Source organism: Bactrocera neohumeralis, unplaced genomic scaffold (assembly GCF_024586455.1).
Source record: "Bactrocera neohumeralis isolate Rockhampton unplaced genomic scaffold, APGP_CSIRO_Bneo_wtdbg2-racon-allhic-juicebox.fasta_v2 cluster09, whole genome shotgun sequence".
Classification (NCBI taxonomy): domain Eukaryota; kingdom Metazoa; phylum Arthropoda; class Insecta; order Diptera; family Tephritidae; genus Bactrocera; species Bactrocera neohumeralis.
This window is the reverse complement of record NW_026089622.1, coordinates 10,722,304-10,735,327: the sequence shown is the minus strand read 5'-3', so window position 1 is coordinate 10,735,327 and position 13,024 is coordinate 10,722,304. Positions and strand designations below refer to the sequence as shown.

The 13,024-nt window shown below is 34.2% G+C and overlaps 1 protein-coding gene across 13 annotated transcripts in view; it reads left to right on the top strand.

Annotated features, from left to right (window-relative positions):
- LOC126764471 (tubulin polyglutamylase TTLL5) overlaps positions 1-13,024 on the top strand; it is a 244,951-nt gene that overhangs the window by 167,069 nt on the left and 64,858 nt on the right. For all 13 annotated transcript variants that reach the window (XM_050482145.1, XM_050482147.1, XM_050482153.1 and 10 more), the window contains one exon: positions 12,294-12,340. In XM_050482145.1, the coding sequence (XP_050338102.1) occupies positions 12,294-12,340 (47 nt within the window). The remainder of the gene's footprint in view (positions 1-12,293; positions 12,341-13,024) is intronic.

Here is a 13,024-nt window from a genome sequence, read left to right as displayed (position 1 = left end):
TTAGTATATTTTTTAATAAGTTTAGTCATCTGCGGGAAGTAATATCTTTCCAATATCTGGTCTTTATTTTCCTTACCGTTTCGATGGCCTCTTTTGTGTTCCTGTTCTATTATTTTAAATTTAACTTCCTCATCAGGGATATCAGTAACCACTTTCTGTGTTATCCTGATACGAAATTGTGAGAAATATTCTTGGTATACCTGCTGTAATAATGAAATATATTTTTCGTGGATTTTAATACCATTGATTATATTTGAGTTGAGAACGCTTTTTAAGATTTCAATTAGTTTTTCCTTATTGTAAGCTTCACATGTAATGCGGTGCCTGTGGTACCTTGGATGAGGTTCTTCGTGAATTATCTCCTCCTTTCCTTCTAAGAATACAATTTGATTTTTGAAAACATTTAATGGCGCTTCACAGTGAGGAATGAGTTTTGAGCTATCCTCTTCTGCGCTATGTTGTGAATTTTCATCTGTGGATGTGAGCGCATTTATTTCTATTGGTAACCGTGATAACGCATCAGCGACTACGTTAGTTTTTCCCGCTTTATAAATGAGTTTATTATTATACTCTTCTATCCTTGCTTTCCACCTTTTGAGCTTGGCGTTGTTGTTACTGTTACTTAGTGCAAACGTCAGCGGCTGGTGGTCGGTAAGGATTTTTATTTCCTTAGCTCCATGTAAGTAGGTCCTTAACTTGTCGAGGAACCATACTATGGCGAGCATTTCTTTTTCAATTGTGGAGTAATTCTCCTCGGTTTTATTGAGTGATCTAGATATGTAAGTTATGGGTCTATCTTTACCGATTTCCCCTTGTGAAAGGACTGCCCCAATTGCTGTATTGGAAGCATCTGTCGTCAAAATAAATGGTTTATTGAAGTCTGGGAATACCAGGATTTCGGAAGACGTAAGCAGATATTTTATATCATGAAATGATTTTAACCATTCCTCTGTTAGCGAAATTTGTATTCTTTTAGATTCACTTGCTTTCACTTGCGCATTTTCGCCTCTAGTTAAATTTGTAAGTGGCTTGACAATTTTCGCAAAGTCTTTTATAAATCTCCTGTAATATGACGCTAAACCTAGGAAACCTTTTAATTCCTTAAGGTTTTCAGGTGCAGGAATCTTTTTAATAGCGGATATCTTTTCAGGATCTGGCAAAATACCTTCTCCTGTAACGATATGCCCTAAAAATTCCACTTTCGTCTTGAAAAATTTGGATTTTTCTAGATTGACCTTTAGATTTGCTTTACACAAGAGCGCGAATACATCTTTAATATTGTTTAGATGTTCTTCTTTAGTTTTCCCTGTTATTATAATATCATCAATATAGACGTAGCAGGACTTCCCTATAAGAGGTTTGAGAACGTCATTGATCATTCTCTGAAAAATGGAAGGGGCATTTTTTAAGCCGAACGGCAACCTAGTAAATTCGTATTTACCATTGGTTGTTGAAAAGGCTGTCTTTTCTATGTCCTTTTCCTTCATCCTGATTTGGTGGAATCCGGATGTAAGGTCGAGTGTGGTAAAATAACTTCACTCGCCTAAGCTAGCAAGAGTGTTGTTTATATCAGGTATTGGGTAGGAGTCAGGTGTCGTTACTGCATTTAGTCGTTTAAAATCGACGACAACTCTGTACTTCTTTTCCCCTGTCGGTCCTGATTTTTTTGGTACAATCCACAATGGTGAGTTATATGGGCTCTTTGAAGGCCTTATTACACCATTGTCCAGAAGTTCTGCTATCTGTCTTTCTACCTCACTCCGGAGGTTGGTTGGGTAAGGGTATGATTTTGTATAGATCGGCTCTTCACTTGTTGTTCTTATTTCTGCTAACACGGTTGTATTGATTGTCCCACTGTCAGAGACTGGTCCGAAAAGTTCCGAGTACTTATTTATTATTTCCCTAACCTCCTGTTCATGGGTCGTTTCTTGAATATTATTTATTTGTTTTGATACTTTTTGTTTTAGTGGCAGTACCACATCCCCGAGGGTTAGCGTGTCATTTTTTCTGTTTATAATCGCTCCCAATTCTTTGAGGGTATCATCACCTATGATGCCATCAAAGGACTTTAAATTAGGTAATATAAAGAAATCAATCTTATTTGTTATACCTATACTTTTAAAAAATGATCCACACAGTTTATGGGTTATTTTTACTGGACCCGCGGCTGATTGAACTTCAAAAGGACATCTAAGTTTACTGGAATTCCTTGAAAGTTTTTCACACACAAAATTTTTATTAGCTCCTGTATCTATAAGGAACTTTAAGGTACCCCCATTTTTTAAGGTGAGTTCTAGATGGGGTAAACTAGAGAGGCGTCTGTCATAAAATTTATTTCTTCGCACTCTCCACCTTCAGTAAATTCTTGGTCCTCTGTTTGAATATTAAATAATTTTGGGTGTTTCCTAGGAATATTTGAAGAACTGTTGGATGGCCTTACTAAAGGTATATTTACCGGTCGGTTCATATAATTTATTTTTTGTGAATGTATTGAAGGGTCTACCTCCATCGGGACCCCAGGCTTGGGTTGGGTTGGCCTAGGTGGAGGTAGCGCTTGAGTTTGAATATTTTTATTATAGATTTGATTTTTTTCGAACGAGTTTAATTCCCTTGGTACAAATACCTGTTTTTGGTTCATTTGGTTCATTTGGTTTCTTTGCGTTTGGCTTAAGCTACCTATATTCCTTGGGTTGATTGAATAGTTAAGTTTAGGTTAATGTTTTGTATTTCAAGACAGGAAGCGTATGCTTCGGGTAAGTTCTTGGGTCGTTGGATGACTAGCATCCTGGATAGTTCACCGTTTAGGCCTCTGATAAATACGTCAAGGGCTCGGTTCCTATAAGTTTCTAGTAGCACGCTACTTGTTTCTCTGGAATAGTCCTGTCCCTTTATTTTATTGATTATCAAAGATAATTGGTGATTAATTCGAGCATAGAACTGCTCTACGCTAAAGTGCTTTTGAGATAAGGATCCTAGTTCGTGTTCTAGGATCCTTTGGTCGCGTTTGTCTGCGTAGTGCAGTGACAAACAACTCCTGATTGTCCCCCAGTCGTCATCAAATATATTATATGATATTAAGGCCGTATCCGCAGGACCTTTCACTTTTTGCCTAATGTGCCGTAAGATGGCTCTATAGAGTGGCTTCGTCCTTATCACCTCATAGTCCTGTAAAATAGATTCTACATTGTGGATCCAGGAGATAAATTGGATCGGGTCTCCTTCGAATGTCGGTAGGTTCTTTACACTATCAGGCAATCTGCTAATTTCGGCTAGGTCTGCCTCTGTTAAGTGAATAAGGTTATTTGGGTTAGCGCTTTCGCTGTGTGGGTTGATTCTAGCTTCTAATTGATTTATTCTATTGTTTAATATCTTAGCTTGCTCGATTTGCGCGTTTATAGCGCCTGTCAAGTGTGTGATGGCTTCTTGTACTTGCTCCATACTGAGGCTCACCAGTTTTTACAATTTTTTCTATTGCTAATTGTTATAATCTTGCTCTTATTACAATTTATTTTAAATTGCTCAATACATAAATTTGATTACAAAAAGGTGAATAACTTAATTTTAATTCTTACAACAGTATCGGGAGTATCAGCTTCTGCATCCTGATTTCGGGCGGTCCACTTGTTCCTTTTTGAGGTGTTTTACTTCGCTACTTGGGAGTGGATGACGTCACAGTTCAGGCTTTGATTGTTGTCTTGGTGGTTTTGCACTTTTGTCTACACAGTTGAATATGCTGCGAGAATAATTTTCTCAGTTGCACAGTTATTATTGTCGTATTAGAGTCACTTTGAGCACTTGGTGTTATGGCAGCTTTTCTACGTTGATTCCTTCTTGTTTAGGGGCAACAATAGTTTTTATTAATGCACAGTTTTGAGTCTCTTTGAGCACGTTTTTAGATAACAGCAGTTTTGTTAAGCTGCTTAGTTACTTACACGCGGATAACAGAAGTTTTATCAATGTGCGATTAGAGTTACTTTAAACACTTTGTTTAGATAACAGCAGTTTCCTAACGCTGTTTTTTTTCTGCTCGCGGGAAACAACAATTTTATCAATGCGCGATTTAGAGTTTTCTAACGCTGCTTTTTTCAACCGATATAGACAATTTAAATTTGAAGTCTCGGGCGCCAGTTAATGCTGCCCACCAATAATATCAACACGCACCTTTGCTGCTGGCAAAAATTGAACTCTCTTTATTCAACAAATTTACTTAGTTTTTATAATCAAATTTTGCTTACTTACTAAAAACTTACATATGTACGAGTTCTTACTTGCTAGAACTTATTTCTATACATCAAATAATCATAACGTAAGCTAAAACCAGTGCGAACCTCAGTTTGGTTGTGAAACGGCTCACATTGCGGCGGCACGGTTTCCGCTTCGGTTTCCGCTTGTTATAGTGCCGACGAAATGTGTTTTTGTTATTGCAATTTTTGGAAATTAATTTTATTTGATTTAATTTTACTTGAGCAATGCAAAATATTGCTGAATTAGATTTTACTTACAAAATTGTCTGTATATTTTGTATATGTGCTAACTTTAATTTTATTTGATTTAATTTTACTTGAGCAATGCAAAATATTGCTGAATTAGATTTTACTTACAAAATTGTCTGTATATTTTGTATATGTGCTAACTTGCGACGTACATATACGGACTTATTTTTATATACATATATAGATATTGTTTGCTTAGAAACATTTGCTTTGTTTTAAGATAAGGTTGTTGTGGTATTCAAACTTAATGTTGTTTTGATACTTGTTTGTTTAGGATTGTTTGTTGTAGTGATAGTGCATTTCAATTGTTCCAACTCAAGGTTGTTTCTGCATTCTGTTTACTGAAACAAAAGGTTGATTTGATGTTTGTTGCTATTATAAGGAATACATTCCGTAACTCTCCCCTCTGTTAAAATGAAATGTCCTCATTTCAAAACATCTAGGCTTGAAGTCGGCTTATAATAATTCATTATTTTCTGTGTTTGAATAATTTTTTGTGTTTACCTTTTTATACATATTATTAAATAATTATTTTTGCATGTTTCTTATGATGCTTTCTTTTCTCTTATAATTTAGTTTTTAATTAGCGTCAATTTTCTAAAATTCAACAACCATTTTCCTTTTTTGCTTGCCTTGTTTTCGGTGCCTTTTTTTGGAATTATTGGCTGTGGTTGTGGAAATTTTTACTTTTCGTATGTGTTTGATTAATTTTTTATGTTTACAATTATTACCATTCTATAGTATATACTTAAATATTTTTTCGTGTTTCTATTGATCTCTTCTTTTAGTTCGTTTTGAATTAGCGTTAATTTTCCAGAATTCAACAACCATTTTCCTTTTTGGCTTGCCTTGTTTTCGGTGCCTTTTTTTTGGGTAATTGGTGTTGCTTGTGGAAATTTTCACTTTTCGATTGAGGATAAATTTGTATAAATTCCTCTTGTTGCTTGTTTATAATTACCATCAATGCAGTTGCTTGTGCTTGGAGTTGGGCCATCTTTGCTTCTTTCTAACTGATAATTAACTGTCTAATGCTTCAGGATTTTTCATGATTCTAGGTTGTCCGCTTTTTCAGGGTCTATTGCGAATCTTGGTTAAAGTATTATCCATTATTTCAGGACCTATACTTTTTTACCTTGTTCCACTTTTTTAGGAATTGTCGCTGTCTGTATGTATTTATTGCCCATTTTTGACCTACAACTAAAAAATTTCTTGGGTAACACGTTAATTTAATTTGTTAGAAAAATCTTATATACCAGATGTAGTATAAAAACAAGTAAGGAAGGGCTAAGTTCGGGTGTCACCGAACATTTTATACTATCGCATGATAAAGTGATAATCAAGATTTCATTATCCGTCATTTACATATTTTTAAAATACCGTATTTGTGTAAAGTTTTATTCCGCTATCATCATTGGTTCCTAATGTATATATTATACAGAGAAGGCATCAGATGGAATTCAAAATAGCGTTATATTGGAAGAAGGCGTGGTTGTGAACCGATTTCACCCATATTTCGTACATGTCATCAGGGTGTTAAGAAAATATTATATACCGAATTTCATTGAAATCGGTCTAGTAGTTCCTGAGATATCGTTTTTGGTCCATAAGTGGGCGACGCCACGCCCATTTTCAATTTTTAAAAAAAGCCTGGGTGCAGCTTCCTTCTGCCATTTCTTCAGTAAAATTTAGTGTTTCTGACGTTTTTTGTTAGTCGGTTAACGCACTTTTAGTGATTTTCATCATAACCTTTGTATGGGAGGTGGGCGTGGTTATTATCTGATTTCTGTTTCCATTTTTGAACTGTATATGAAAATGCCTGAAAAAAACGACTCTGTAGACTTTGGTTGACATAGCTATAGTAGTTTCCGAGATATGTACAAAAAACTTAGTAGGGAGCGGAGCCACGCCCACTTTTCCAAAAAAATTACGTCCAAATATGCCCCTCTCTAATGCGATCCTTTGTGCCAAATTTCACTTTAATATCTTTATTTATGGCTTAGTTATGACACTTTATAGGTTTTCGGTTTTCGCCATTTTGTGGGCGTGGCAGTAGGCCGATTTTGCCCATCTTCGAACTTAACCTTCCTATGGAGCCAAGAAATACGTGTACCAAGTTTCATCATGATATCTCAATTTTTACTCAAGTTACAGCTTGCACGGACGGACAGACGTACATCCGGATTTCTACTCTACCCGTCACCTTGATCACTTTGGTATATATAACCCTATATCTAACTCTTTTAGTTTTAGGACTTACAAACAACCGTTATGTGAACAAAACTATAATACTCTCCTTAGCAACTTTCTTGCGAGAGTATAATAACTTTTAGTTCAAACATATTTTAATAACGTCGCCTGTACAAATTTAAGTTGCATACTATGATTTATTATTGAGTTATAGCACTTCACTGCAATTATTATTTTTTGATTATTGGCATTTTGTGGGCTTGACAATATAACATTTGCAATATCTTCTCAGAGTACCATGGATCAGGTATGATGGTAAAAATAATATATTATATGTATGAACTAAATGAACAAAAAAAAGTAACTTTGCTTTTAATTTTAAAATTCTTAATTTATTCTTCAAAATCTTTGTAGCTGCAATACACTTATGCCAACGTTTTTTTGCAATCCTCGAAATAGTCGTTAAAGTCAATTTCCGGAATCGCCCTCAATGCGCGTAGCGATTCACGTCTTCAATTGGCTCAAAAGCTTGGAGTTTTCTGAATAGCTAGAGCTCAAAATTCCAAATTAGGCTTATTTCAAACATCACTATTATTTGGTGTGTAAATAACTAATAAAGTAAAAATGTGACCATAATCTACCTTGAGCTACTGTGAATATCTAAATGTCAAAAACAGATCTTTTATAAATCGTATACGGCACTGAGGACACTTGTTTTTTTTGTCGGAACATGGTATAATTAACCTTGACCACTTAATCACAACTTGACCAACCTAAACAGCTTAAAGTCCGATGGAAAGTTTGAAATCAGTATACACCATATATTTATGGCAAAAGGTCTGGATGTCTAATTTCAGACATTGCTCAGAACACAAATAAAAAATCATACACTGATCGGTATATTCGGCAAAACGTCTGTTAGAATTACGAAAATCATTTACGAACCTAGTAAAAAATAGTTGTATTAATTCGTAGATCAATGTCACATATTTTAGGTATTAAATCATAGTGTATAATATTTTTGCTAAGGTATCTTACATATTAGCCGAAATATATAATATAGGTCAACCAGTTGAGAATCTTCCAAGTATATTAGGTGTTGGGGAGATAGGGGTATGTTAACCCGATGTTATCCCTTTTTGACAGTAATACACATTGTAATTGATTTCTCGATTAAGCTTCTACCTTATAACTTAATCTTGAGTTCGATAACTGGATTGTTAAATAAAAGTCCCAAATTAATGGTTATGCACCCATCCTTATTTTACTTCCAAAAACTTAATCTTGAAAATGTCTTAATTACTCGTACTAGAACTGTGTCTACCTTAAAGGCACTATTTGCACAAATGCTCCTAGAGGTGGATGAAAGGAAACAGAGTTTTCTTTCCAAGAATAGCGATCTAAAATTGCTCATCTGCACGAACAAAAATTTCATCAGATAATATTTAGAATTACGTTCTAATAATTTGCTTTGATTTTATTTATTAACAGAAACCAATATACAGGGTTGCTGATGAATTTTGCTACATTAAGAAACTCAAATAATTTTTTTTTCAGTCTATGGAATTCATTTTTCATGTTAAAGCCCATTAAATTTTATTAAATATAGCTTAATTAGTTTTAAAAATAATGGAATTTAAATGCCCCCCCCTGCTCGTTGATGCATGTGCGGCATCTTACCAAAAAGTTGTTCATTACTGCTTGTAGAGTTGAGACAGGAATAGCCGCAATTGTTTCTCGAATGGATTGCCTTAGTTCATTCAAATTTGTTGGTTTTGCTTTGTAGACTTCCTGTTTGCAATAACCCCACAAGAAAAAGTCAGGTGCAATAAGGTCAGGCGACCTGGATGGCCAACGGAATGTGGAGTTTCTGGATATCAGCTTATTGAGAAATTTTCGTCGCAATTCTGTCATAACAGGTTGGGCTATGTGAGGAGCTGCACCATCTTGCTGAAACCACACAGAGTTAAAAGAAATTCTCATTCGGCGTAATTCTGGATAGAAAAACTCTCTCAACATGCTCAAGTAACGGTCTCCAGTAACCGTAACGGTGTGACCGTTTTCTTCGAAGAAGTAGGGCCCGACAAAGCAGCGTGATGAAACTGCACACCACACTGTGACACGAAGTGGATGCAATTCCGTCTCATGGAGTATCTGTGGGTTGGAAGCACTCCATATTCGACAATTTTGTTTGTGTATGTTGCCGTTTAAATCGAAATGGGCCTCGTCAGACATGAAAAGACAGTTTAACATGTTTTCATCCTCTTCCACCATTTGAAGCATCTTCTGGAAAAATTCCAAGCGAATCGGCAAGTCTGCAGCGCTCAATTGGTTGGCCATTTGAATTTTATATGGGAATAAATGCAAATCTTTGTGCATAATTGACTGTAATGACTGTCTGCTTACACCCATTTGAGCAGATAAGCTTCTTGTCGAAACGCGTGGATTGTTTTGTATGGCAGCAGCTACAGCAGCGATTGTTTCCTCCGTTCGAACTGAAGGGTTTCGATGGTAAGGTCTTCTGTTGACTGTCCCATGCTCGGCAAAATTGTTTACAAGTCTTATTATGGTCCATCTGCTCGGAGGATTGCCGCCAAACGTGCGGCTATACTCTCTTTGAACCGAAACTACGGACTCCAGTGCATGATAGCGGCGGACAATCCAAATTCTTGTTTCAGTGTCCCAGTTATCCATTTTTGTTAAATATAAAAGTCAATCTGCAAAATAAAAAAAATTAACCAGATTCATTAAATAGAAAAAAAGTTATTTAATTTTTTTTGGTAGCGGCTTTCATCAGCCACCCTGTACTACTTTTCATTTTAAAAGTGATTAAGATAAATCAAACGGCAAGAATGAGAATTAAAACCACGGCATAAGCGGCGGAAGGGTTCGTTTAATACAAATTTTGATCTATAAGATATTAATAGTAAGGGTTTAAACTGAGCACCTTGTGGGCTCAAAACCATGCTAAAATTGAACCAATGGGCTATAAAAACCTCAAAATCAAAAAAGTTATGTAGTTAAAAAGTTATAGTAATGTTAATTTCGCTACAACGTTCTCCTGAAGCAAACAAAAATTTTGTATCTTAATTTTAAGCTTATTTATCCTCTTTTATAGGTTTTGAATTAAAGGCAGCGATTCCAGTCACCTGGAAAGCTACTCGTCTCATCATACCTGACATTTATACATTATATAAGGTGTTGTGGAATCTGATAGTTGTCGGAATCAAAATTGAAACCGATAAAAAAAAGTAGTAGGTGTCATGAATTTAGATATTATTGGTTGATGTTCGAAATAGAATTTGTATTGGTTTTGGGTGTCACAGAAACCAATTTTATCGGTTTTGCTACCAGAAACAAAGCAAAAATATAGTCGCTGACAGATTTGAAATGTAAGTTAAGAAATCAAGTTATTTTATTTTTATGAATTAATTCATCTTTATTACTATAGGGGAAATCATAAAAATAAAACACTAAAGGTCTTAATTATTGACTTTTTTGGAAAAAAAATCCGGATATTTAAAGAAGATTTACAAAACGTAAGAAACGTGATATAACACCCAAATGCGTCTTTATTCATTCGATAAATGCTATCTCTTAAAATCTTCCATAAAAGCGGAACTCATTAAAAACTTTAATAGGATTGCTTCCAAATCTATTCATTTGCAAGTTTTGTCACATTAGTAAACAGCTGATTCAAATATTGGTTTTGCGTATGTCCGAAAAGACGAAAATTCAAACAGATTCTGTGACACCATTGAAAATCAGAATTGGTTTGCAATTCTGACAGCTAAGAAATTCTATCTTAGATCCACAACAACCCTGCATATCTTTCTTGATTAGTTTTAAGTCTTACAACAACCGTTAGATGAGCAAAACTATTATACTCTGTAGCCACACATGGCGGGAGTGTGAACATTTTGTTGGTAAAATTTAAAGTCTTTGGTGTATTTATTTGTTGATTTATCGCGGGTTTACTAATTTTGGCATATGCGTTTTTTCTCGATATGCGCCTGATTCGCAAAATATGTAAACGGGGGATTTGTTGCATCGTTCATTTAAAGGCATTTGATGAAACCTTTTGTAATTTGAAGCATCATAGTATTATTTTCAATGGAAAATGATTAAAAACAATTAATGATTGAGAGCTAAAAAGCTTAAATCCTATTATTGGGTATTGAAAGGACAAAAGTCAGTTGTTATAATATTCTTTAAAATATTCAAATAGTTTCTCCATATAATAAATAACCACTATTTGGTAATTTTTATTCGTACTAAATGTTGGGTATTGGGTTGATAAATGCCCAAAAATTGTTATTTTGTTCAATCTGGCCATAATGGAAAATGTTATAAAAAACGCTAATTTTGAAGCGCTCTCACACTGGAATAAGTTGGACATCCCTTTATTCCTGCTGAAAAGCGAAAGAATCAGTTAGAATTTAAAATCGTGTTATATGGAGTGTAGGCGTTTCATCTCATTTCGTCCATTTTCACAGAGCGAGTAAGATGTCAAAATTTAGTTAGTTATTTGTACGAAAATTTTCAATTCGCTATACCAAACAACAGCCTTGTAACTTATTGTAAAGCTTTGTTATGACACTTTATAGGTTTCCGATTAATAGCGTATTGTGGCTGTGGTTTGTGGTTCGATTAAGTAACATCGATAGGGTTTTTCGAAAATTAAAATTTTTAGTGGAGGCGGCAAATTTCAACAGCAGCGACGTTTTGAAGTTATGAGAGGAACCAATCTATTAGAAGTAGCACAATATTCTTAAAATATTATACATTCAACTAAAAATTACATAAACAAAAAAAAAAATACAATTTAAAAAATTTAAAACTAAAATTGGATTTTTGTGAATATCTTTTTTTAATTCAAAAATATTTTTTTTAAATAATTAAAAATAATAATTTTATTATATATACTTATTTATACAGTAATTACTTAAGTGAGCAAGTTGTTTAAAAAAAAAAAATTGGTCTGATGCTTAAATAAAAGAAATGAGTCTAGATGTAGGAACGATTCGTCAGGCATTAAGCTGTAGCGAATCATACAACTTTGGATGGAATGCGGAAAAGTTTTGAGCTTATTTTTTAGGTGGAGAATCAAAAATACAGATGTTTCATTTTCATATTCAACAATAATAATACTAAATGTGTCTAAAACAGTATTAAAACGCGTAAAACAAAAATTGATAGAGTTGAAGAATGTGGTTATGCCAGTTCAGCGTACTTTGTTTATACTTTTTGGGCAAACTAATTTTGATTTAATGTTATAATAACACAAAATCTTAATCATACAATATTCGATTAGACGTATATATGTATAAGTGGATTTTTAATGTATCATACATACAATGACAGTTGTAATTTTTTTCAAGTGGTCATATTCAATTTTATAATATTGTACTGTTATAATTCAACAAATGATTGATATTCTCATTATCCGCACAAAGTTTTAGATCGTAATTTCACTTGGTTTTCTGGAGTGCAAAAATTAGAGATATTGGGTATACAAACTTTTAAGGCTTAGACAAGCTAATTTAAAAGAATTATCAACTGTCAAAATTAATATATTTATTATTAATTTATTTTTATTTTCTTTCTCTTTAGACTACAATGCCTACAAAAGACGAATGTGCTTTTTCCACCTATAAAACGTGAGTTTTTTGAATATTTTACTTTTCTTAAACAGTGCTTTCAATTATTAATTCGTTGTAAGTTTTTAATAAATAACTACCAAAATTTCATAAGTTTTACAGCTTTCCGTTTGTTGTTACATCTTATGTACATACTTAATTGAAAACAATTTATGTTAAACAGTCTTTCATTTTTTGTTTAACAATTTCATCGCATTAATAGAATCTCCTATTTATGTTTGCATTATTTCTACAGACTTGCACTTTTGGTTGCATTTCTACCAAAACAAACAACTTTGCATACTTATGCGCCACGAAACTAAAAAAAGCACAGAGGAACGTACCATGAGTGTCCGAGTTCGTGGTCGAAATTAAAAAGAAGCTGGTGCCTTCTCCGTCGGTCCCTTTTGTTCTTTTTTTATGGTGTCCTCATGTATGTTGAATTCGTGATGTTGTGGTATTTGTGTGAGTGTGATGTTGAATGTGATGAAGATGTGGTGTGGAATAATGATATACCACATCATTAATGTGTGTGACGTGGGAGTGTAATATTGTGAGGGGGGCTGAGACTCATTTAGCCACTTGTCTTGAATCCCTCATATACCAAGCTTCCCTAAGTCTGATAGCAGCTTTTGCCGCAAAATACCTGCCAGATATGTCTACGTGGAACGTGTTTAATAACATTGTGGTCCATTGTTGCTGTTC